General features: G+C 38.6%; 1 protein-coding gene across 2 annotated transcripts; it reads left to right on the forward strand.

Annotated features, from left to right (window-relative positions):
- The first annotated feature begins 984 nt into the window (after positions 1–984).
- On the forward strand, positions 985–25858 carry LOC140751264 (transferrin). 2 transcript variants are annotated; one of them, XM_073085151.1, is made up of 11 exons: positions 985–1346; positions 16340–16448; positions 16941–17068; positions 17733–17884; positions 19173–19317; positions 19828–19982; positions 21043–21179; positions 21970–22173; positions 23631–23822; positions 24402–24808; positions 25357–25858. In XM_073085151.1, exons 1-11 carry the CDS (start codon positions 1259–1261, stop codon positions 25821–25823), a joined length of 2184 nt encoding a protein of 727 aa, XP_072941252.1. In that variant the 5' UTR covers positions 985–1258; the 3' UTR covers positions 25824–25858. The 2 variants fall into 2 exon arrangements, with proteins under 2 accessions (XP_072941252.1, XP_072941251.1); XM_073085150.1 differs by lacking the exons at positions 985–1346; positions 16340–16448; positions 16941–17068; positions 17733–17884 and adding an exon at positions 18616–18749.
- The last annotated feature ends 1437 nt before the right edge of the window (positions 25859–27295 follow it).

Raw genomic sequence — 27295 nt, forward strand, 5'->3', positions numbered from 1 at the left:
AAACATCGACATTATTTTGTAAAAGTAATATGCAGAAAAGAACATATTGTGATAAGGAACTAAATATGTCATAATGATAAAATAAAATATTACGATTTTTTTCCAGATAACGATGACTATTTATTGAATTCGATTGCGCATGGCGACGCGTCGCCACACCGTACACACTACTGCATATAGACTGTGTATATATACACCATCGTATAGCGTGGCGACGCGTCGCCAGAAATCGGTTTTACGTGCGGCTATAGATGTTTCACATCAAAAAAAATTTGGACAAAAAGTGGAGTTGGCTGATTTGTGAATTAAGATATCGCGCTGTCTTTCCGTTCCGCTGTCTGTCACAGGGCTCATCTCTTGAACTATGATACACACTTGAAAATTTTACTGAGTATCTATATATAACGGCGGCCTCTATAACAATATACTAAAAATAGAAATAGGTCCAAAACTAAAGGAGGTCGCCATACTAGAAATCGACATTTTTCGGCGTATTTCGATTTATCTATTAAACCGTAACAGGTAGACTATTAAAATGTTCACAATACATTTACTTCTATTGATGTTATTGTAACAAATACCTACTGAAAATAAAAGAAATAATTGAAATTCGGTGGAACAGAATCGTTCGTATGGATTCAGCTCGCATTTTGAAAATTATTATGAGGTTAAGTAGCAGACGTGCAGTCCGATTGTAATCAACCCCAGAATTGATAAAAGTCATACCTAAGGTCACCCCCTGAACACTAAGTTGAAACGCTTTGTGTAAATACTCCATAGCAAACCCTTCAAAGCAAAACACCAGCGCTACATAGCCATTACCTATAAGACAAAAAATATATTTTGCATTATAATATGCAACAGAAACATCATCAAAAACTAAGTACTAAATCTGGTTTATTCTAGTTTTTAAAGTGTCCGAGGTAGTGATGTTTTTTTGTTTTTCGAAACAGGCTGTATGGTAAAGGTTGTTATAAACCACGTAATTGCCTTGACGCATCAGTCCGCGCGTGTTTTATTCGCATATAAGACGTTTTTTTGTTCTTAGCGAATGATTCCGCGTTCTGATCGACAGGATAAAATAAAAAACAAATACAAAAGTAAAATTCAATCTTTTTACTTGGCATTATGTGTGAGTTATTCTAGCCTTACTTAATGTTAAATTTAAAACTATTAAATACAGACTGTGATAAAAGTTTTGGCGGGAAACAGATGAGTGATTTTTAGTGTTCTTTATGAAACTTTATAAATAATAAAAATGAAAAGTTTGTGTGTCTATCTTTTGTTCGTTTTGTGTCTAAAGTTTGTTAATTTACAAGGCATTGGATCAGGAACAAATGGAAATTGTAAGTAATTTTCTAATATCGATCTCTCAAATTATTTTTAAATATATCCATAATATGTTCAAAATTAACACATTATAAGTACCTACTAAATAAGTAATAAGTAAGCGAAATTACTGGTGTACATTTAATTTTATTTAATTTGTTAAATATTTAGAAATTTTATTTACCTACTGAAGCATATTTTTTTTAATTTACACATAAAAATAATAATATATGAAAAATAGTCAACATATTAGAATTGTTAATAAAACGTTTTTTTGTTTGTCGTTTATATAATTTATTTCTTTTACTACAGATTTCTACGCTGAAATAAAAAAAAATCGTGGAGACATTTCGTATAAAAAATAATATTAGACATAACTAGCTGACCCGGCAAACGTTGTGTTGCCATCATAGATTAGTAAAGATTACTTACTCCTAACAAGAAAATGTACCCAGTTTTGAGAATTGAAATAGTTGCGTAAAAAAGTTTTGCCACGTCTCCGTGCTAAAATGTCCCTAAAATATTTGAAATTATTATTATAAATTATTTATTTATTATGTAAATTACGCAGTATTAGTTATTTATTCGTAAATTTTCTCTAAAAATGTTTTTATTTGTCAAGAATTCAAAAAAAGAACTCACTATAATAAGCTGTTTGTGGCTTCATTCAATTTCAAGGCGGCGAAGTATCTTTACTAATCTATGGTTGCCATATAAATAAAAAAATGTTAAGGGTGAACAACCCTTATCACTAAGGGGTATGAAAATAGATAGTAGCCGATTCTCAGACCTATTGAATATGCATATAAAATTTGGTGAAAATCGGTAAAGCCGTTTCGGAGGAGTACGGTAACTAACATTGTGACACGAGAATTTTATATATAAGAGTATCCTTTCCCTGAAGATTGAAGAATATCTTGAAGAAGCTTTCACACCGCATGGTGACACATTCTCAAAGGTTCTCAAAGTGTATGAAGTCAATTCGCACTTCGCCAGTAGTGAATTATGATCTAGCTCTGACTGCCCACCTGTGGGACAGTAATGGATTTAAAAAAGGAAATAAAAATATGCGACTGTTGTGCGAAGTTTCTATTGTGAATAATAAATAAATATTAAAAAGTTTCGTAAGTAAAAACAAGGTTTTTAGTACAGTAATTTTATTTATCACATTCTTCTCATCAAACCCCTTTATTCGATACCCATATCATAGAGGTGCATAAAATAATTGGTCTACGATCTTAGGGCTTCCGCCATATTGGATTTAGAGTGACGTCATGAATATAATCATACTTTGTCATCCAAACCGAACGTGTATGCAAAGTTTCAGTTCAATCGGGTGGGATTAACTGGTTTAAAATTTATTTGCAAGGTTTGACCCTCACATACATACGAACTAACAATGGAAGTTAAATAAAAGCTTGTGATGAAGTAATCGCGAATATTAAATATCCAAACTAATTCAAATTATTGCTGCCAAACTTTGAAGGTGGTAAGACCTCTGTGGTTCGACTCCGGCGGCACCACCGCCACACCTCCTGTTATAACAGCTGTGTCAAGCGCTGCTGTGTTCTGGTTTGAAGGGTGTGGTAAGGGAGAAATGCTTTTCCGAGGCGTTCCAGCTTAGTCCTCAGGAGTAGCGGCGATCTGTAGCCGATTTCCCCAATCTAACCATATCTAGGGTTGATTACAAATTTCCACGGCTGGCAGTAGCCACTTACCATCAGGTGGACTGCATGCTCTTTTTAACCGACTTCAAAAAGGAGGTGGTTATCATCCTTCAATAACGTATTATGGGTTTAACCCAGAATTTAATTAATAAACTTACAGTAGCATCATTTACGTCAAACTGACCAAGTTCATAATGTTGTTTCACAAAAAATAAAATAAAAACCGGCATTGGATGCACGACGAATCTCAACTGGTTTAAATGTCAAGTTAGCTATTTATAGAAACTATTTGTTGTGCCAAGTACAAAACTTGTTGTAGGTATCGAATGGTATATGCACTAAAGGTAACTTAGGTAACTAAGTTAGCTACGCGGTTTTTGGGTGTGGTAAAGATTACTTCGTGTAATCTTTTTTTTTATCTGGGATTGTACAGATGTCCATGGGCAGCAGTAGCCACTTACCATCAGGTGGACTGCATGCTCGTTTGCAACTTCTTAACTAGGTCGAATATTTCTCCATTCTTGAATTCCGTACAAATATATAAATACTACTGAATAATCATATTAATTATTTTGCAAAGTATAATCCGAATTTCGGTAATAATATTATGATTTTGATGTTTAAAAAGCGGAACAATTTAATTACCATCATTAAAACGATTTCTCCGACAGATAAGCGATTACACAATAATTGTGACGAATATAATGGGGCTCGTTTAGATTTTATTAAAAACGTATTAAAATTTAGTTATTATACTAAAGTTACGATTTTTTAGGATTCCGTATTCAAAGCGTAAACAGGGGATCCTATTACTGAGTCTCCGCTGTGTGTCCATCTGTCACGGGGCACCTCTGATTTTTCAAAGTTATGTGTGTATTAGAAATTAATTATCACTTGCTAAACGGTGAAGGAAAACATCGTGAGGAAACCTGCATACCTGAGAGATTTATAAAAATGAAAAAAAATCTCAAAGGTATGTGAAGTCTGCCAATACGCACTTGGCCAGCGCGGTGGACTATGGCCTAATCCTTCTCATTATGAGAGGAGACCGTTGCCTAGCAGTGGGACAGTAATGGATTGTTGATGATACTGAACCGTAACAGATAGACGCTTAAATTTCATAATGCATATACTTCTATAGATATGATAACAGACATGTGCTAAAATACTATTTTTAAAATATAATAGTTTTAAATATTTCATAGTGGTACGGAACCTTCTTTGCGTGAGTGCGACTCGTACTTGGCCGATTATTATAACGTGGAGGTGGATTATAGCACAGATCATATTTTTCATCTGATGATAAGTGGCTTCTGTCGCCCATGGTATTCAACTTTATATAAAACGAGCTTTAGCCCGCGGCTTCGCTCGCGTTACGAAGTAATATTTTCATCCCTTTGATCAAAATCCTATCTTAGCGGTTGCCTACGTCATAACATCTACCTGCATGCCAAATTTCAGCCCGATCCGTTCTGTGGTTTGGGCTGTGCGTTGATAGATCCCTACGTCAGTCAAGTCACTTTTGAGTTATATACAGGGTGAATTTTTCAAACGGGCCTTCAGTGCCAAATCCAAAACTATAAGGATTAGCGAAAAATGCTGAAAGGAGTTACGAGGCCGATTTTCATAAAAACTAAAAATGCATTATTACTTTTTTAAAATAACTTTTTCCCTAGCCGGGAATCGAACGAGTTCATTTTGAAAAAAAAATACACCCTCTATATTATTCCACTATCTGATAGTGTCGCTTATAAGGATCAAATTCTGGGAAGTAATGTTTTGTGACAAATTAATGGAATAAGAAAATTTTGAAGAGAATACATATTTTTTCATACATTGGCATACTAATCCTTAAGTATTATACATAACATATGACTTATGTATAATTCTTTAGAACTATACATAAGTCATAACATTGAAGAATTTGTTGGTTAATCAACTAATTCTTCGATATTATAACCATGACATACGACTTAGTGTGAGAAAGTAATAGGTTGGCAACTAAGTTCCCGCCATTTTTAGGATTAATTTTTTAATAAAAATAGATAACTGATTAATTAGTATTTTTTTATTATTTGTTGTTTACAACTTCATTTCAACGTTAAAAAATGATTTTCTATATCTCTTTATTTAGTAATCACTTTGATTTGACTCGAAAAAGTCATTCAGCTAATTGTCAACTTTACGTCTGTATTAAACGAAACTCCGCGCATAGCAAGTTGAAAATCTATTATAATGGTCTTAAAAATAACCTTCACTAAATCGAACATAAAAATATAAATTCTTGAAGAACAAAACGTCCGCTTTCGAATGATTTGAAACATTAGGCCAAAAAAAATGTTAATACGCGAAATGTTTATATGAATGGCAGGCGGAAACTTAACTGCCAAATTAATATGAAAAAATATGTATTTTCTTAAAATTGCGGCTTTTCCTTTGGGTTTTCATTTATTATTACTTCCCAGAATTTGATCCTTATAAGCAACACTATCCGATAGTGGAATAATATAGAGGGTGTATTTTTTTGCAAAATGAACTCGTTCGATTCCCGGCTAAGGAAAGAGGTATTTTAAAAAACTAATGATGCAGTTTTAGTTTTTATCAAAATCGGCCTCGTAACTCCTTTCAGCATTTTCCGTTAATCCTAATAGTTTCGGATTTGGCCCTGAAGGCCCGTTTTAAAAATTCACCTGTATATTTAGATTGCTGATGGCAAGAGATGCGTCGCTAGTTACTACCTTTAAGGACTAAATTAGAATGCTTCCTATGTATTTCCCTTGCCACACCTTAAACCAGAACTCAGCAGCGCCACACTGCTGTTGTGTCGGAGTCGAATCGTCATTAAAGAATTACCCTTAAGGATTAAATTAGAATGCTTCCTATGTATTTCCCTTGCCACACCTCAAACCAGAACACAGCAGCGCCACACTGCTGTTATAACAGAAGTAGGTGTGGCGGTAGTGTCGGAGTTGAATCGCCATTAAAAATGACTCATGTTCAAAGGTAATAAATATACATTATATGATTAATAAAAATATTTAAAATATTAAATTAAGTAAGCAGTCCTCCTTGACACAATATTTGTATTTGTACGTGTAAAATTATTTAAATTAAATAACAAGAATATGAAAATAATCAAACTTAGTTAAGGTCAACTACTTGAGAAACTAAAGTTTCCTGCTTATTGTTAAATAAATATCTACTATAACTTACCTACTATTACAAATTTTACGACTTATAAGGTTAAATATTCATTAATACGCACTTGGCCAGCGCGGTGGACTATGACCTAATCCTTCTCATCATGAGAGGAGACCCGTGCCCAGCAGTGGGACAGTAATGGGTTGATGATGATGATGAAGCTTAAATATTTAAAATACGTACATAAATGTAAAGTATAGCCAAAAAGCAGTGGTAGCCTAGTGGTTAAGAAACTCGGCCTCTTGATCGAGGGGTCCGAGACTCAAAACCCAGGCACGTCTGATTTTTCAAAGTTATGCGTGTATTCAATTAAATTATCACTTGCTTAAACGGCGAAGGAAAACATTGTGAGGAAACCTGCGTACCTGAGAAAAAAAGTTTTCAAAAGTTTTCAAAAGTATGTGAAGTCTACCAATACGCACTTGGCTAGCGCGGTGGACTATGGCCTAATCCTTCTCATTCTGAGAGGAGACCCGTGCCCAGCAGTGGGACAGTAATGGGTTGATGATGATGACATATAGATAGAACAAATATGTTTTAAGTACAACGGAAAAGGGATTTTATCTAAAGCTAACAATCCGAGACCATTATAAGATGTCGCAGGGATTACCCGTACGTAAGGAAAGTTCTTACGTGTTCAAATTGCGATATGAATAACGTTACGATCAAGATATCGGTTTGGGATTTCCCTGTAATTGTTTGAAGTGTCGATGTAGAGGTTTTTTGTTACTAAAGAAAACATTAAGACGATTAAAAAAATACGTTCTAAGAAAATATATTAATACTGACTTTTGACATGTAGAAAATCCGGTTTGATCCGGATTTTTTTATAATATAAGAATAGCAGGCAAGGTGGACTGCATGCCACCATGTTAAGTGGCTACTGCCGTATGAAGATCTGTGATCAACCCCAGATAAGATTTCATTCCTACCTGAGGTCGGCCAAGAATACGCCGCTACCCCCGAGGACTAAGCTGGAATGATTTGGAAGAGCATGTCTCCTCTACAAACTAGAAGACAGCAGCGTTAACACTGCTGTTATAACAGAAATAGGTGTGGCGGTGGTGCCGCTGGATTCGAACCAAAAAGGTCCACAATGAGAATGTTTTTTCGGTTCCATACATAAAGAGCTACAAATTTTAAAAATGAAAAAAATGTGAATAAATTTTGCAATGTTTCGGCATTTTTGGGTTTATTAAATTTTCACTTTTACTCTGTTACTATGATGACAAATACTAAAGAGAAAATTAAAATGAAATTTTGCTGGTACGGAACTCTCTGCGAGTTTAACTCACACTTGACACAAATTTTATTTATTCTAAGATACAAGGATACAACTACAGATATCTTCGGTACATAAAACAACATTCAAGGAAATCTCTCGGTCATTTTGTTTTACGATCACAGTTCTTGAGGAAATCACATTTTTTGCGCTAAAATCTAATGAGTTTCAGGAAATCCTGAATATAAATTAGTTACGTCGAACTCAAAATTACTGGTGTCTTTACAATGTAGTACAAATATTGTAATTTAACTCATTAGGTACATTATGGTATACGTATTATTCTTCAAGTTGATTTTCGTCTTTTTGATTTTATAAATAATTAAATATTATAGGAGTAGCAGACGAACATGCAGTCCACCTGACAGTAAGTGGGTACTGCCGCCCATGGACATTTGTAATCAACTTAGATTAGGATTAGATATTCCTACCCGAGGTTGGCAACAGATGTGCTGCTACCCCTGAGGACCAAGCTGGAACGCCTTGGAAAAGTATGTCTCCCTTACCACACTTCAAACCAGAACACAGTGCTTACCACTGCTGTTATTAGGCAAAAATAAGTGTAGCGTTGTTGCCTTCGGAGTCTACCACAACGAGTTTTACCACCTTAAAAGTAACTAAATAGTAATAAAGTAGTAAATAGTCAATCTATACTAATATTATAAAGAGGAAAACTTTGTTTTTTTGTTTGATTGTAATGAATAGGCTCAAAAACTACTGGACCGATTTTAAAAATTCGTTCAACATTCGAAAGCTACATTATCCACGAGTGACATAGACTATATTTTATATGAAATATATTTGATAAATAGATTTTGAGGCGGTACAATGTTTGCCGGGTCAGCTAGTAGCAAATAAGCAAATGTGTGAATTATGACGTAACGACGACGGTCATACAATGTTATTCTTCTAAGGACAAAAAAACTATAAAGTCAAGTCTTAAATTATATACCTAGAACTCTATTGGATATACACTTGTGAGAACTACTAACTCGCGGCATTCCAGCTTAGTCCTCAGGAGTAGCGGCGCATGTGGGCGACCTCAGGTAGGAATCTAATCGTATCTGGGGTTGATTACATTTCCATGGGCGGCAGTAGCCACTATTTTCCGTTATTAACAGTCAATCTTAGATAGATAGGTAGTTTTGCGTACCAAAGATCAAAATTCGAAAATAGTGTTATAGCGGCTACCGTTACTTATATATATATATACTCTGTAAAAATTTCAAGTGTCTATCTATTACGGTTCAAGAGATAGAGCCCTGTGACAAACGGGCAGACATCGCAGGCTTTATAATGACTTAATTAGGTTCCGTTTTCACCCTTTCGGTACGGAACCCAAAATTTTTTTTTGTAAGTGCATGGTTACAGTTACGTCATTGTTATTTTTAAGGTGAGAAATAACAAAAATACAGCGTCCATTTTGTTTTTATGAAGACAAATGAATAAACCACACTACTGTTTTTTATTTAGGGTTCCGTACCCAAAGGGTAAAGACGAAACCCTATTACTAAACATCCGCTATTTGTCTGTCTGTCTGTCTGTCTGTCACAGGGTTATATATATCTCTCAAACTGTGAAAGAAAGACACTTGAAATTTTTACAGAGTTCTTATAACGGTGGCCGCTTTAACATCAAGTACTAAAAATAACAAAAAAATCGAAAATAAATAGTGGTCGCCATACAAGAAACCGCTTAAAGTCTTTTGCTTTATCTTTTGAACCACAAATTGGAGACAGTTCAAATTTTCATAATGTATTTACTTCAGTGGCTGCTATTACTCGTATAACAAATACCAAAAAAAAAATGGGTTGCACTCCGGGAGTGCCGGCAGAACTGAAAACTTGAATATTAAGTAACGTATGCAATGTTCTAACCATTCTAAAATATATTTTTGCACGAATCGCTTTAATTATCAGTATAAAAGTAAGTACTATCATTTACTTGTGTGGTAAAATACAATATTCATTTATTGCGCTATCGTACAAAGCATGACAGTCTTACGAATTTCCGACCACGTCACGTGTCCTGTTGCGAGTTTAATATTTTTTATCCATCACAAAAAGTGCACAAAGAACTTTTCACTTGAAAAAAATGAAAATTGTGGTGGTATAGTCCGCGCCAAACTTTTAATCCGTTCTGAAGTTGTTGCGCGCAGGTTAAGTTAGCAGAAACACCGTAACGTAAGGGCACACTAACGCAGCTACTCGTATGTACCCGTGGGCGAGAGCGGGCAGCGGAGGGTGCCGGGTCCCGCGCTGTGTATCCCGGTAATACCTGCAATTTGCTACTGCGACGCGACTCGCTTCTATATTCGGAGCGGACTGACAGTTTGACGCGGACTATACGGAACCCTCCGGCGAGCGCGACTCGTAATTGGCCAATTTTTTATTACCTTTATTAAGCTTAAAACAGACGAGTCAGCCCGTCGACCTTGGTCAAGATGAGATTTGGTTGAAAGGTTGGTACATATACGAAATCAGGTTTTGTCATGTGAAAAAATTCGGAGAATAAGTCATAATGGAGGTTAAGAAATCGTGTTTATTTGTAATTTTTAAGCAATAAGAATGCTATTAAGTAGTTTATTCTAATAATGTAGCTTGTTGGTTAGAATCTCTAATTGTTTAAAGTTAAATTAGTATTAGAAATCAATCATCGTTTGCTCTAGTGGTGAAGGTTTATAAAAATAAGTTAAATGAAAAATGTCATTTAAAAAAGTGTTACAACGCAGTGGTTGGATTCCGGCGGCACCGCCGCCACACCTATTTTTGTTATACGAGTAGCAGCAGTGTTAAGCGCTGCTGTATTCTGGCTTGAAGGGTGTAAGGGAGACATATTTATCCGACGAATTCCAGCTTAGTCCTCAGGTATAGCATATTTGTGGGCGACCTCAGGTAGAAATCTAATTATCTGGGGTTGATTACACACGTCCATGAGAGTAGCCATTTACCATGAGCTGGACTGTATGCTTGTCTGCTACTCTTATATTATAAAAAAAAAATGTGAGCCGTCATGGGACGCCTGGCAGATGTGAAACATCGACATTATTTTGTAAAAGTAATATGTAGAAAAGAACATATTATGATAGGAACTAAATATGTCATAATGATAGATAAAATAAAATATTACGATCCGCATGGCGACGCGTCGCCACACCGTACACACTACTGCATATAGACTGTATATATGTACTATCGGCATGCGTCGCCACGCCAGAAATCGGTTTTACGCGCGGCTATAGATGTTTCACATCAAAAATACAAAAAGAAGTAAGTACCTATACCTATGTATGTTATTGTAGTTAAAATACAAGAATAACTTGATTCAAATAGCCATTACTTTATGTAAAACCAGGTATAGGTAAAGACCATAAAACATAGAATATTATAGACATTTGACTTGATATATTAAGACCGGAAACTTCATGTGTCATTATTATTCTTATATTACGGAACTTTAGTTCTCGCAATCATTTCAATACATATAATAAAAATATAAGCTTTGCGTGTCTGTGCATCGAAAAAGTCGTCTGTCGTCATATTACTGTCCTACTGGGCACGGGTCTCTCCTCTCAGAATGAGAAGGATTAGGCCATAGTCCACCGCGCTGGACAAGTGCGTATTGGTAGACTTCACATAGGTACCTTTGAGATTTTTTTTTATAAATCCCTCAGGTGTGTTGTAAGTTTCCTCGCAATGTTTATCTTCACCGTTAAAACCAGTGGTAATTAATTTCTAATACGTATATAACTTTGAAAAATCAGAGATGTGTGCCTGGGATTTGAAACTCGGACCTCTCGATTGAGATTCCGAGTTTCAACTAGGCCCTACCTCACTTGTCCCTGTAGTTCCGGGACTAGAATAGGGCTACGGTATCCCCTGCCTGTCGTAAGAGGCGACTAAAAGGGGGTTTCCGGGGTTGCGGGTGGCAAGAGTGGGAGCTCGAACCTCAAATTCCACATAACCCGGCGTCGCTCCCACGTCGTCGGGTACCTTTTGAAGGTTTCCCACTCGATAAAAAAAAGGCCCTACCTCACTTAGGCCTAATCTTACCTGGGGTTGATTACAGAAGTCCATATGGCAGTAGCCACTTACTATCATGGGCAGTATAGTCCGCGCTAAACTTCTAGTCCGCTTTGAAGTTGTTGCGTGCAGGTTTAGTTAGCATTTACTCCGTAACGTAAGGGCACACTAACGCAGCTATGTCCCCGCGGGCGAGAGCGAGCATCGGGCTGGTGCCGGGGGGTCCAGCGCTGTCTTCATCCCGCTAATATCTACAATTTGTTAATCGATGCGACTCGTTTCTATATTCAGAGCGGACTAGCAGTTTGGCGCGGACAATACCTACATGTAGTATGCAAGACCACTGTCGTATGGACATTTGTACAAGTGTAAAACCTAGATCGTATTAAAATCCTACTTGAGGGAGGCTGTTTATTATTGGGAACTAAGTTGGAACGCCTTATGTGAACTTAGCGACATAAAGACGATCGTGTTACTTTTGTAATATAAGGAAAACCTCAGAAATAACGCAACTGCACAAGGCTTTTGCTTACGTCACACGATGTGTTGCTTTTAAGGGTTCGTAGCTGAATATTAAAACCCCTTGTGTGTGGTGCCAGACATTTTTATGTTTCATATCTTTTTTGATCTTAATTTGCCCATTACAATATGTACTAATAACATCTATCTAAGAACATGCAGCAATCAAATCAAAATCCACTACTGATTTCGCATAAAAATCGTACAGTCCGCGCCAAACTGCTAGTCCGCTCTAAAGTTGCTGCGAGCAGGTGTAGTCATACAATTTACTTTGGCGTGGTAAAATAGGATGTACGGAACCTTTTTTTTTTTGTTGACGAGGGGGAAACCTTCAAAAGGTACCCGACGCCATGGGAGTGACGCCGGGTTATGTCGGATTTTTACCGCACTAAAACCCTCCCGGTGGCCGTCCTCAGCGTTTGGTGGAGAACTCCGGGATCTCCAACGGAACACAACCGGAGTCCTCCTAACGCGATGCCCTTCTATCGGGCTCTGCCCAGGGGGGAGCAATTTATGTTCTTCCCGGGGTCCTTCCCGGGGTCGCTTGCTGGACGGTTTGAGCTCCCACTCTTGCCGCCCGCAACCCCGGAAGCGCCTTTTAGTCGCCTCTTACGACAGGCAGGGGATACCGTAGCCCTATTCTGGTCCCGGTACTACAGGGACAAGGATGTACGGAACCTACGTGCGCGCTTCGCATTTTGCCAATACCAATTATTATTTTCACTATTTTTAAGAAACACTTTATTTTTGCTACCGATAAATTATCTTTTATCCTACGGAACCTTTCGCGTACGCTTTACGCTTGACCGCTATTTTCAGTTTACCGTGAACTCGACGTGGTTAGTTTGAGTATCAATTTACATGTTACAAAGGTTAAAAGTTGAAATGTAGTGTTCTTCGCAGTTCGGCAATATAACCTATTTCTGCCTGATGATAGCAGTACAGCGCTGCTGTGTTCTGGTTTGAAGGGTGTGATAAGGGAGACATATATCCCCGTGATATATATACCAATTTTATTAATTTTATATACAGGTTTTCTTTATATATTTATTTGTTTGTTTATTCATTTATTTATTTATTTATTTATTTATTCACTATAAAAATAAAAAAAAGATTCAATAGGGCAAACTTAATGCCTGATGACATTCTCTGCCAGTCAACCCTGGGTGGATGGAGAAAATGGCGGCAGGTCTTAATTATAAATACATAAAATTAATTATGTTATCTATACTAATATTATAAAGAGGAATGCTTTGTTTTGTTAGGATGTAATGAATTGGACTCAAAAACTATTGGACCGATTTTAAAAATTCTTTCACCATTCGAAAGCTACATTATTCACGAGTAACATAGTCTATATTTTATACTAGCTGACCCGGTAAAATTTGTACCGCCTCAAAATGTATCTATCAAATATATTTCATACAAAATATAGCCTATGTTACTCGTAATTCAGATATATATCAAAATATATTATAATATATATATACACAAATACATACATATTATATAAAATAAACAATACAGATGATCAAGATATTGAAGAGGTGTTAAGAAAATTTCTGAGAAGAATACAAAAATAATTCGCCAAGTACGAGTCGAACTCGCACATGGAGGCTTCCGTACTACCAAATGTTCATTATTTTAATTCATTTTATGATTTTCAACAGTACTTAGTCATATGAAACAACAATAGATGGCGTTGGGGTGACAATGGGACGACGATTATACGTAATCAAAATATAATAAAATTAAAATAAGTATATTAAAATATGTTCTATGGTTCTTAGTTGTATTTATTATAATACCAGTTATAGTAGTAAACGTATTATAAAAATTTCAACCGTCTTCCTAGTACAGTTTAACAGTTAGATCGAAAAATGCCGAAAAAATCCGGTTTGTTGTATGGAGACCCCCTTTAATATTCAACTTTATTTTATTTTTAGTATTTGTTGTTATAGCTGCCACCGTTATGCCTCCTCTGTCAAAATGTCATGTGTCTATCTATTACGGTTTAAGCGGTAGAGCCCTGTGACAGACGGACAGACGGACAGACGGACAGACAGCGAAGTCTTAGTAATAGGGTTCCGTTTTTACCCTTTGGGTACGGAACCCTAAAAACTTTACTACTTATTGTTTATTTTTAATTTACTTTATTTCTAACTTCTGATGACGTAAGCTTTTATCCTTCAACGCACTACATAAAATCAAACGACTCAATTAGCATGTCTATTGTAATTATGGGTTGTCAACTTGTACCGCGGAAAACAAGGAAAACGGGTATCTGAGGAAAATCTACGAATAAATGTAGATAATTCATGCTATGCGTTATGGGAAATGCAATTCATTATATGACGACATATTTGAACGTAATAGGATAAATTCTCAACATATTATGTACTTTATGGATTAAGATTCTTGTTACCCGACCGTGGAGGACAATTTTTTTATTATATAGGAGTAGTAGACGAGCATGCAGTTCACCTGATGGTAAGTGGCTACTGCCGTCCATGGACATGTGTTATCAACCCCAGATAGGATTAGATATTCCTGAGGTCCTGAGGTCGGCCACAGATGTGCCGCTACCCCTGAGGCCTAGTCTAGAACGCCTCGGAAAAGTATGTCTCCCTTACAACACCCTTCTAATCAGAACACAGCGGCACCTAACACTGCTGTTATAACAGAAATAGGTGTGGCGGTGGTGCCGCCGGAGTCGAACCACAAAGGTTTCTACCACCTACATGTTTTTTGAACGTTTTTATTATATAGAAGTAGAAGACGAACAGAGTTACGACTCATGGACATCTGGTATCAACCCCATATAAGAATATATAAGTACCTTAAGTCGGGCGGAGGCTTTTTAAAAGGTGTGTGTTATGAAGTTTCTTTCGCCGCTTCTTCTCCATAACGAAACATCTTTACTTTTTTAAGATTTTGAAAAAGATGTGAAACATCTATAGCCGCACGTAAAACTGATTTCTGGCGTGGCGACGCATGCCGTGGCCACGCTATACGATGGTATATATATACAGTCTATATGCAATAGTGTGTACGGTGTGGCGACGCGTCGCCATGCGCAATCGAATTCAGTAAATAGTCATCGTTATCTGGAAAAAAATCGTAATATTTTATTTTATCATTATGACATATTTAGTTCCTATCACAATATGATCTTTTCTGCATATTTCTTTTACAAAATAATGTCGATGTTTCACATCTGTCAGGCGTCCCGTGACGGCTCACATTTTTTTATGTATATTAACAACACAACGTTTGCCGGATCAACTAGTATTCTGTAAAAATCAAGTGCCTATCTATTACACTCGTGACAGATGGACAGACAGAGGAGACCTAGAAATAGGATTCCCTTTGGACACGGAACCTGAAAATTACAACAGATTTCCGCGTCACATTATTTGCTATTAAAATAATTAATTGTAATTAGTATTGTAATGATTAAATGTATGCGCAATTGTATTTTACATAGATTTTATAGCATCGTAAAGATATTGACGACTTATTATTTTATTTATATCATAAAATATGTATTTTTTATTGTTTATTAATATATTATTTTATATTTATCAATCATCAATAAACAATCAAAGTAATGAAATATAATAATTATATGATCCACTCCAGATAGAATTAAAGTCCTATCTGTAGTTGGCCGAAAGGTTGTTCCCCTGCGATCTTAGTTGGAATCGGATAAGTATATGCATAATGGTTATCCTTTAGGATTTGTCCATTAATTACGTGAGGTGTTTTGGGTCGAGTCTCATCTAATCATATTTTGGGGAGAGGGGGGTTTCGGCAAATATCACGTGTTTTTTCCACAAAAAACAGAAAAAAGCAAGTCAAGAAATGCTAAAAACATCTCACATATTTATTAGATGCCCTCTTACCACGCCCTGCGAATTAGAATGCATCAGCGCTTGACACTGCTGTTATGGCGCAGAAATAGGTGTGGCGGTTGTGCCTCCGGAGTCGTATCACAAAAGGTTCTACCTACAATGCACCAAGTTGCAAAATTTGATTCATACATATTACTTAACATAGCAACTTTATTGTGAAATAATAAAACTGTTTCTTGAACCAATTACAACTTTTATTATTCCCGCGCTAAATACAACTCAAATGTCAAGAGCGTTCTTTTTCTTCTTTATGCTAACTCATACAATCCTACCAGCCAGTGCATAAATGGGAACTTATTATTATAAAATAACACGTTATGAAAATAACAAAATAATTGATTAAAATAATACTATAATAAAATAATTAGATTGTATTTCAAACAATTGTAATTTCTTTTGTTACAGTGCGTTTGTGCATAGTGGAAGGGCGAGGCTCCTACAAACGTGGTGTCAAGTTCTGCCCTGTTCTGGATGAGAAGAACTCAGGTGTTGAATGTGTGTTGGGTACTGATAGGTAATTGTTTTGAAAAAAAAACAGTGTTTACTACTTAGTGACCGTAGAAGTATGGCGTGGATTAGTGCCACCAAGGGCGTAAACTTAATTTGTAGCCTGGAGTGTAAACAGAATTAATGCTAGACCGAATTTCTTGTCAGGGATATAGACCGAATTTGTCGCCCGGAGATGTACACCGATATTGTCGCCCGGAGTGTAGACCGAAGTTGTTGCCTGCGATGTAAACCGAATTTACTGTTGGGGTTGTACTGTTGTAGAATTTGCCGTGCAGGGTATAGTATAGACCTTGACCGAACTTGACGACGGGTTATCGACCGAATTTGTTGCCTGAGGAGTAGACCGAATTTGTCGTCCGTGACGTAGCCCGAATTTGTCAATGTGGGTGCAGGCCGAAATTACTGTACCTCATGTAGATATATTATTATATTATATTTAATTATAATATAGCATGTACTAACCACCTCTTTTAATAACCAACATTTTCTTTCCTAGGCTAGATTGTCTTCGAAGAATAGGTAAGGGCACCGTCGACTTCGGTGTCTTTAGCCCCGAAGACCTGGTCGCAGCGCAATGGGCCAACATAGACGTGCTGGTGACTAATGAGCTGAGAGATAGACACAGTAAGATACTATTATTTACTCTTTAAAAGATGCAAATTTGCACACGTATGGAGTTTCTTGTGCCTTGTTCTTCATAGCGAAATACCTTCCGAAGCAGTGTTAGTTTATTGATTTTCAAAAAGTACTTAATTCTATATTAATCTTTTCTGAATATAAATGAGATTTCATTTGATTTGATTTGATTAACCCCTCTCTGAGCACCAGAAAAATAAATTCAGCATTTTACTGATAAATTTCAGAGACAAACCTTTTTGTTCGCCGACCTAGACTATGACAATACTCTTAGACTTTTCCACAAACTAATTAAGAGACGGCGCTTCTGAATCACGCTATCGAAGTTTTCTCAACATCTTCCATATGTACAAGATCCGAACTGAGACTCTGTGATTGGTGTGAACTTTTAGTCTGGAGGGAGATCCCCCTTTGCCAAACTACGCTTAAATATTAAGTTGGAGACCTCGAGTCACTATCCCTATTACCCTTCAAAAGAACACAGCAGCGCTACACTACTTTTATAGCCGTTATAGGTGTGGCGGTCATGCGTTTGAAGATTCTACCACATATTGACAAACGAAATCCATCCCTTTAAATGGCAACCAACCACGAAAGGATCAAGTAAAATGATATGTACGAAATATGAAGCCAATTTTGTTTCTACTTCCAGGACCGTTCGAGAGAAGTGTGGTAGCGGTGGTGAACAGACGTATAATACCGGACACGACGTCGTCACTCCGCGCGGTGTTACAGAACACGACGCTGTGTCACCCCGGCGTCGGTATCGACGACTTGCGACCGCTCAGCGACACTCTGTCCGGGGTAAGTGTGTGTGTTCTATATCCAAGGTTATTCAAGGTGAGTGTGTTAGTGGTGGTTGACGTATAATACCGGACACGACGTCGTCACTCCGCGCGGTGTTACAGAACACGACGCTGTGTCACCCCGGCGTCGGTATCGACGACTTGAGACCACTCAGCGACACTCTGTGCGGGGTAAGTGTGTGTGTTCTATATCCAAGGTTATTCAAGGTGAGTGTGTTAGTGGTGGTTGACGTATAATACCGGACACGACGTCGTCACTCCGCGCGGTGTTACAGAACACGACGCTGTGTCACCCCGGCGTCGGTATCGACGACTTGCGACCGCTCAGCGACACTCTGTCCGGGGTAAGTGTGTGTGTTCTATATACAAGGTTATTCAAGGTGAGTGTGTTAGTGATGATGAACGTATAATACCGGACACGACGTCGTCACTCCGCGCGGTGTTACAGAACACGACGCTGTGTCACCCCGGCGTCGGTATCGACGACTTGAGACCACTCAGCGACACTCTGTGCGGGGTAAGTGTGTGTGTTCTATATCCAAGGTTATTCAAGGTGAGTGTGTTAGTGGTGGTTGACGTATAATACCGGACACGACGTCGTCACTCCGCGCGGTGTTACAGAACACGACGCTGTGTCACCCCGGCGTCGGTATCGACGACTTGCGACCGCTCAGCGACACTCTGTCCGGGGTAAGTGTGTGTGTTCTATATACAAGGTTATTCAAGGTGAGTGTGTTAGTGATGATGAACGTATAATACCGGACACGACGTCGTCACTCCGCGCGATGTTACAGAACACGACGCTGTGTCACCCCGGCGTCGGTATCGACGACTTGCGACCGCTCAGCGACACTCTGTCCGGGGTAAGTGTGTGTAATGTGTATGTTTGTGTCGGTGAGGAGTATGTATGAGAGCGTGTGATACGACAATATTCATTGTTATTTTAAAGGTCTATGATAAGTATGTGTAAAGTATTTGATAATGATTATCCGTCCGACAAGGTGGTTGTACTCGAGGAGGGTGTCGTATATGAAAATGTTAAGAAAACTCCGATAGCATGAATCAGAATCCTTGTTGCACCATCTGTTGACAAGTTACGAAAAGCCGCCTTAAGTGTGCGTATGCGTGAGTGTGTGAATGCGTTAAGTCCAAGGTAATTCCCTCATTTGCGAGTCAGCTAGCATCTTCACAGTTCCACTGAAACGTACGAACTGCATCACTCGAGAAATAGGTGTAAAAGTGAAATTTTCACCACATTTGTTAAGTAATTGTGTTTCTTGTTCCAGTATCTAGAATCGCTAGTGATAACGCGGTCATGCGAGCCATCACTCAGTCTCAGTGAGAACCGTATAAAGGCGGTGGCGCAGTTCTTCAACAAGGCCTGCAAGGCCGGACCCTGGGTACCAGACCCCGTGAGAGACGCTGAACTCAGTGAGTGACTCTTTTGTATATGCCTTCATCATCATTATTGTAATTATCATCCTCATCGTCAACTCGTTGTTATCCCACTGATAACAGTGATTACTGATAACAGTCATTACAGTCCCTATCATCGTCATTGCAACCAAAATTATCATCATTATTACGATCTCACCAATTTCATTATCGCCCAAATTCATAATCATTGTCTTATCACCATCATCATCTCCACCAACATTATCATATCATCTTTATTGCATCATGCAGTTATCACATACATATAAAGGTGTTACAAATTTTGATACAGTGGCATGAAACCCTGTAAGGGTGTAGCAATTTAAATTATTATCATCATCATAATCATGATTCTCTTCTCACCTCTCAGTCATCATCATTGATGCTTTTTCATCCCCACTGTCATCACTGACATCTTTTCCAGACATCATTACCGTCATACCTTTTATCATCACCACTACGCTCATAACCAACCATTCTGTACATCAAATAACTTCATGTGTACAGAGCTCCGCTATCCGTCCCTATGTGCGGCGTGTACATCAGTAGCGTGTTCTCGCGCGGACCGCTACTGGGGGGACAGCGGCGCGCTCGCCTGCCTCGCGGACGGCGCGGGCGACGCGCTCTGGGCCGTCAGGGACGACGTCGCCGCTTACTTCGGGGTGAGCACACACTGACACTTATACAGATACATACACACACATACAGACATAAAGACTGACACACACGTATACGGACATAGAGACTGACACACATATACACAGGCATAAAGACAGACACACACATACAGACATAAAGACACACACATAGATATACGTGCACACGTGCGTGGACTGCTACTGGAGGGGGAGACAGCGGGCTCAACGCTGCCCACATCACTGCTTAGTTCGGGGTGAGAAACAAGCACTGATACACAGACACACATAGAGAAATGCACACTAACACATATTTGATATACAGATTGATATACAGACACCGGCACAAGTACACACAGAGAGACCGAAAGGGAGTGCCTTGAACTACAATATAACTACATTTACATACACATATAGGAAAAAACTGAGAGTCATGTATAGAAATCAGGCACAAAAGAAATCGAGAGAATGTTGGTGAATTGAGGACACAACTACAGGCACACATACTAAAAGAAAGAGATAGAGAGACATACAAAAACACACACAAAAAAATTGAAAGAGAGTTAATAAATTTTGATTTGATTTGACAAACGCAAATAAACAACTAATTCCAAACGAGCACGTATATTTATTTTGGTTGGTCATCTATTGGTGACTGCTGAAACTAATAAAGAAGAACATCGAACACACACATACACAAAGACAAACGAAAAAGCGTAATAAGGAGAAGAAAAGAGACCAGTTGGAAGGTGATAGAACCCTTTTGTGGTTCGACTCCGGCGGCACCACCGCCACACCTATTTCTGCCTCATAACAGCAGTGTTAGGCGCTGCTGTGTTCCGGTTTGAAGGGTATGGTAAGGGAGCCATACTTTTCCGAGGCGATTCAGCTTAGTCCTCAGGGGTAGCGGCGCATCTGTGGTCGACCTCAGGTAGGAATACCTAATCCTATCTGGGGTTGAATACAGATGTCCACGCAGCAGTATCTTACCATCAGGTGGACTGCATGCTCGTCTGCTACTCCTATTTAAAAAAAAAAAACAAAGTATTTATCAAGGTATTTGCCCTTATCATTATTATTTTTGCAGATAAATGGCCGCATGAATGCCGTATCTCCTGACCCCTTCGTCTACCTCTGCCGGGATGGGACCTTCCAGCCCGTCAGCAACAACACGGACCCTTGCGTCTGGCTGCAGAGGCCCTGGCCCGTGGTTATTGCTAAGAGGTAAGCTGGTGAAGATGGCAGAAACTTTTCTGTCTCCGGATGCAACTTCCATCACACTGTGGTAAGAGAGACATACTTTTCCTAGATATTCCAGTATAATCTTAGGGATAGCGCATTTGTCGATCTCAGGTAGCATCTTATCTAATCTGGGGTTGATCACAGATGTCCATGCGCGGCAGTAGCTTACCATCAGATGGATTGCATGTTTGATCGCAATTTATATTCTATAAAAAAATCCAGAAATGTTATATAATAATCTATAATCAACCCCAGGAAAGATAAGAGTCCTACCTTAGGTCGAGCACAGACTGGTTGCTACAGAGGACTAAGTTGGTCTGATACAAATGCCACATATGTATCCCTGAGGACCTAAGCTAGAAGAAGGGCTCTGTACCCTCCTATCTCTCCAAAAGGTCTGCCACAAATGCCACAGATGTTTCCCTGAGGACATTGAAGACCTAATCTAGAGGAAAGAGCTCATCCTTCCTTTTTTATAATATAGGAGTAGCAGACGAGCATGCAGTCCACCTGATGGTAAGTGGCTACTGCCGCCCATGGACATCTGCAATCGACCCCAGATAGGATTAGATATTCCTACCTGAGGTCGGCCACAGATGCACAGCTATTCCCGAGGACTAAGCTGGAACGCCTCGGAAAAGTCTGCCTCCCTTACCACACCCTTCAAACCGGAACACAGCAGCGCCTAACACTGCTGTTATTAGGCAGAAGGTGTGGCGGTTCCTTCCTCTCGGTTCTTCTTATCTTCACCCTTATCCCTTCAAATCCACAGGAAAGCAGCAGAAGCAGTGAACACCCTAGTATCCTCTCTAACAGACACTGTGTTGACGAGTCGAGACTGGCAAGGTGCTCTCGCAGCATTATTAGAGTTGAGGAAACCAGCGACTTCAGTACCAACCAAAGCCCCGCTGGACCACCTGGCCTCCGCGATGGGCTTCCGAGAGGCCTACAGCCAGAGTGGATGTGATCCGCCACGGTAAGCGTTAAAAACTAAATCCAGGGCCGGATTTAGAGGTCTAGAGGCTTTGGGGCAACTAAGGAGGCCCCCTGGCCCCAAATTATTTTTTGAATAAAATGAACAATTTTTTTAGTTGAGTTTTTCAATAAATATTTTATTGTGAAACGCAGGTAGATTCTTCTAGTATTAATGTTTGTACAAAGTACTGTAGATAAAGGTAAAACAGCGAAAAAAAATCAATGGAAAAGATTTTTTTTACTAGTGTTTACTAGTCGGAATTAAAAAAAAACCGACGTCTCTATTGTGGGGGCCCCACTTGTGTGGACGCCCCGGTTGCCCTCCCTTAAATCCGGCCCTGACTAAATCTATATATATGTCGGAGAAAACACGATTAGAACAAAGGGACACGTCAGTCAGTAATTCAGTAATAATAAAATAAGTTATCACAGTCACTCGGTCAAGTATATAGCAAAATAACTGTTATCGTCGTTAATAAGAAGCTTGGATATTAACGATATCACATTTTTATAACGTTACATTAAAGTAATAAGTGACTCATTTGATACTACAGTTTAAAAACAGATGCGGGTAGGTGAAGTGGGGACGACACCTTGGCGGCGCTCGAATTAACAGAGAGCGACATTCTGGTCGGAGACTTCAGCAAGAGCAGTCGAGTAACGGAGATACTTGTGTAGTTATAATACTTCTAATCACTAGTGTGAACTTACTTACGTATAATTGTTATATCGTTACTCTGTACCGTTTATGTGACGATATTATTACATGACTTCAAGACCTTCAAGATGACTTTGATTTCATAACCATTCTGGGAAATATGCAGTAGTTTCAATAAAAATATTGTTAAAGTTTAAATTATATGATTCGTGCTTGAACGCTGTCATAATAATGGCGGACGCTATATGATTCGAGTGACGTCACACTATTTTTGTGTGACGGTTACGGTGTTTATGGAACTATTTGACCTGGTGCCTACGTCACCATTCCTCCATCGCACCACTCGCCGAAGGATGAAGTTCCATCCACACCAACTGGACTCGTGGCGGTCCTCCACGGTTCGGTTTGCACGGACGTTCTTGCCGCGGACGTGTAAGATGTGGAATGAACTTCCTCCTGAGGTATTCCCGGAGCGCTATGACAGGGGGCTCTTCAAAAAAGGTGCAAAAAGAGCTCTCATACAAAGCCGGCGATGCATTGGCGACTCCTCTGGTGTTGCAAATGTCCATAGGCGGCGTTCACAACTTTCCATCAGGTAGCAAGTCTGCCTAATCGTTAGGTTATAGGATAAAAAAAAAAAAAAAAAAGCGCGAGTAAACAACAAGTGTACTACAGGCGGCTACGCTGCTTCATATCATCTTTTCATGTGACCAAATTTATTGAAAGAAATGGTGTATAAATGGTGTGTAGTATGTACCGCAATGTTCAAATAATTCGTTGAAAACTCTTAATATTTCTAGACACATAACTCTCTGCACAACGTCAACGTTAGAGAACAACAAGTGCGAGTGGCTCAGCGAAGCGGCCGCTGTGTACGGCGTCACCCCGCCGGTACAGTGCACGATGCTCAACTCTATCGAAAGCTGTTTAGCCGCTGTTAGAGATGGCAGAGCTGATGTCGCTGTCACCACTGATCTTATCCCGGGGATGAGGTGAGTTTATTGAAGCGGTTGATTTTTAAGGGTAGTTTCATCTTAAAAGCATAAGGCGATTCATACATATACATTTTTGAAGGTGGTAGAACCCTTTGTGGTTCGACGGCACCACCGCCACACCTATTTCTACCTAATAATAGCAGTGCAAGGCGCTGCTGTGTTCCGGTTTGAAGGGTGTGGTATGGGAGACAGACTTTTCCGAGGCGTTCCAGCTTAGTCCTCAGGGGTAGCGGCGCATCTGTGGCCGACCTCAAGTAGGAATATCTTATCCTATCTGGGGTTGATTACAGATGTCCATGGGCGGCAGTAGCCACTTACCATCAGGTGGACTGCATGCTCGTCTGCTACCCTTATATTATAAAAAAAAAATACATATACTTATACATATACATTCCGGGGATGAAGTGTGTGTATCTAATGTTAAGGGTTTTATTTTTAAGGGAATGTTGATTTTTGAGGGTAGTTTCATCTTAAAATTAATAGTAGTTTGAGGGTAGTTTCATATTAAAACTGCTTTAAGATCTAGTGTCGACATATTATTTGTCAAAAAATTGTTAAAAACTACTTTTTTTACAGGGATTACAACCTCGAGCCAATTCTATACGAAGCGACACCTATCGTCGAGAAAATGAACACAGTAGTAGCTTACGTGACAAAAGCCTCTAAGATTTCCAAGATGGCTGATTTGCGCGGCAAAAAAGCCGCTTTCCCGCGCTTCGACAGCACATCATGGCACTCAGTTATGAACTATTTGAAGAAAAAAGAAGATAATTGTGATAATACTATCAATTATTTCAGCGAAATATGCGCTCCTGGTATCGAAAAGTTTAATGTTTCGAAGGACACCATAGACAAGTTCACGCGTAATTGTTATAAAAATGGCGAAAATGTTTTGGATGGCGAGCTTTTGGCCTTACGATCGTTGGTTGAAGGAAAAAGCGATGTAGCTTTCATCAGTATGGGAACGTTTAAAATGTACCAGGGTAAGTTTGAAATACTTTAAAAACATGTTTTTTTTATATTTTATATATTTATATAAAGTCGAGCATGCAGTCCATCTAATGGTAATTGGCTACTGATGCCCATGGACATCTGTAATCAATCCAAGATAAGATTATATACCTATCTAAAATAGCTATAGGTGCGCCGCTACGCCTGAGGACTGTGCTGGAATGCCTCGGAAAAATATTTGAGAGTTATTTTAATACAAATAAAATCATTGTTTTATACGAAAAAATGTGAGCCGTCACGGGACGCCTGGCAGATGTGAAACATCGACATTATTTTGTAAAAGTAATATGCAGAAAATAACATATTGTGATAGGAACTAAATATGTCATAATGATAAAATAAAATATTACGAAATATATATACCATCGTATAGCGTGGCCACGGCATGCGTCGCCACGCCAGAAATCGGTTTTACGTGCGGCTATAGATGTTTCACATCAAAAATAATACAATTACTAAATCTTAAATTTACAAGTAGACTTGTAACACATTTTCCAATAAATATATATTTATTTTACAGCCAATCTAATCTTTGATGCCTGGGCGAGCAAGCATATAGACTTAGTACCAGTCTGTCCCGAAGAGAACACGAAGTACTGTTTCATCAGCTGGTCGAACGTCGGCCATGTTTTCGCCGCGAAAAACTTAACAGAAATGCGTCGTCACGAAATAATCAATGTATTTACAAAACTCGACCAATTGTTCGGGAAACAGCAACCTTTCCACAGTGCCATGTTCTCGATGTACGGCGCATATAATCACAAATTGGATATTTTATTCCACAATAACACGAAAAACTTAGCGACCATAGACATGTTAAAAATTCATCCGTACGACACTATCCCGCTTAATTTCGAACGCAACATTGAGAATGGAACGATTGACAGCTGTCAACTGTCAGATATTTTGAAGGGAGCCGCCATTAGAGCGGTTTCCTCACTTGTTGTGTTTATCACATCTCTAGTCGCGTACTATATAAGTAGTTAGTGATAATGTTATTTAAATAGAGCATTTTAAAATTCTATTGTTTTTTATTTACCAACTAACTGTGCCCCGCGGTTTTTTTTTTCTTTTTTTTTTATAATATAGGAGTAGCAGACGTGAATACAGTCCACCAGATGGTAAGTGGCTACTGCCGCCCATGGACATCTGTAATCAACCCCAGATAGGATTAGATATTCCCAGGTCGGCCACAGATGCGCCGCTACCCCTGAGGACTAAGCTAGAACGTCTCGGAAAAGTACGCCCTTACCACACCCTTCAAACCAGAACACAGCAGCGCTTAACACTGCTGTTATTAAGTAATCACCCGCGGTTTCATCCGCGTTAAAAAGAAACAGGGGCAAAGCTAGTTCTTAAATATAAGTAGCCTTAGTTACTCCTTATTACATCAGCTTCCTGCCAATAAAAGTCCCGTCTAGTCGGTCCAGCCATTTCAGAGATTAGCCAGAACAAACAGACAGACAGACAAAAATTGTAAAAAATGTTATTTTGGTGTATGTACCGTATGTATAATTGTATATATGCATGTAGTAAAAAGCGGTTATTTCAATATTAAAAACAGACACTACAATTTTATTTATATGTATAGATAAAAGTAAATGAAATTAATATAGTTGGCTTTCACTTTTTTACACATGGATACGAACAGTAGTTCATCTAATGATATAGTCCGCGTCCGCTAGTCCGCTCTGAATATAGAAATGAATCGCGTCGTCATAGCAAATTGTATGACTACACCTGCTCGCAACAACTTCAGAGCGGACTAGCAGTTTGTCGTGGACTATAAAATATTATATCATTCACTAGAATAGCGATGGAAAGTGTTTGAAGTTAACAAAGCCTTTATCTTTGACACTCGGTCGTATTCTTCTGACTGATTCCTTGGAGATTACGAATCTTCTTTGATCATAATTGCGCCAATTTCTTAATAAATCTTCAGAGGTATTCACAGTAGAGAGTATTACGTCACAACTATCTTCATTTATTAAACCTGAAATGAAACGTAGGTATAGTCCGCGTAACACTGCTAGTCCGCTCTGAATATAGAAATGAATCGCGTCGCCATAGCAAATTGTATATACACCTGCTAGCAACAACTTCAGAACGGACTAGCAGTTTGGCACGGACTATTAGAAACTCGATTATCCGGACTTTGGTCCTTGGACCTTGGACTTTGGTGTAAAATGTATCTTTTAATAATTTCTTTATAAACATTGATTTACGTTCATATGTAATTGTTTTTGCAATAATGCAAAAAATATCATAGTTGTATTTCTTGATATTTTATCATTACTGCTTATGTTTATGCCTACCACATGCTATCGCCATCACCCAGGGTCGACTGGCAGAGAATGCCATTAGGCATTAAGTTTACCCTTTGTAACCCTTAGTTTAAGGTGTACAAAAATAAATAAATAAAAAAAATAAAATAAATAAAAAAAAACCTGAGGTGTCAC

The sequence above is a fragment of the Epargyreus clarus genome, unplaced genomic scaffold, assembly GCF_041222505.1.
Source record: "Epargyreus clarus isolate Ecla_fem2 unplaced genomic scaffold, WU_Ecla_fem_2.2 ptg000022l, whole genome shotgun sequence".
Classification (NCBI taxonomy): domain Eukaryota; kingdom Metazoa; phylum Arthropoda; class Insecta; order Lepidoptera; family Hesperiidae; genus Epargyreus; species Epargyreus clarus.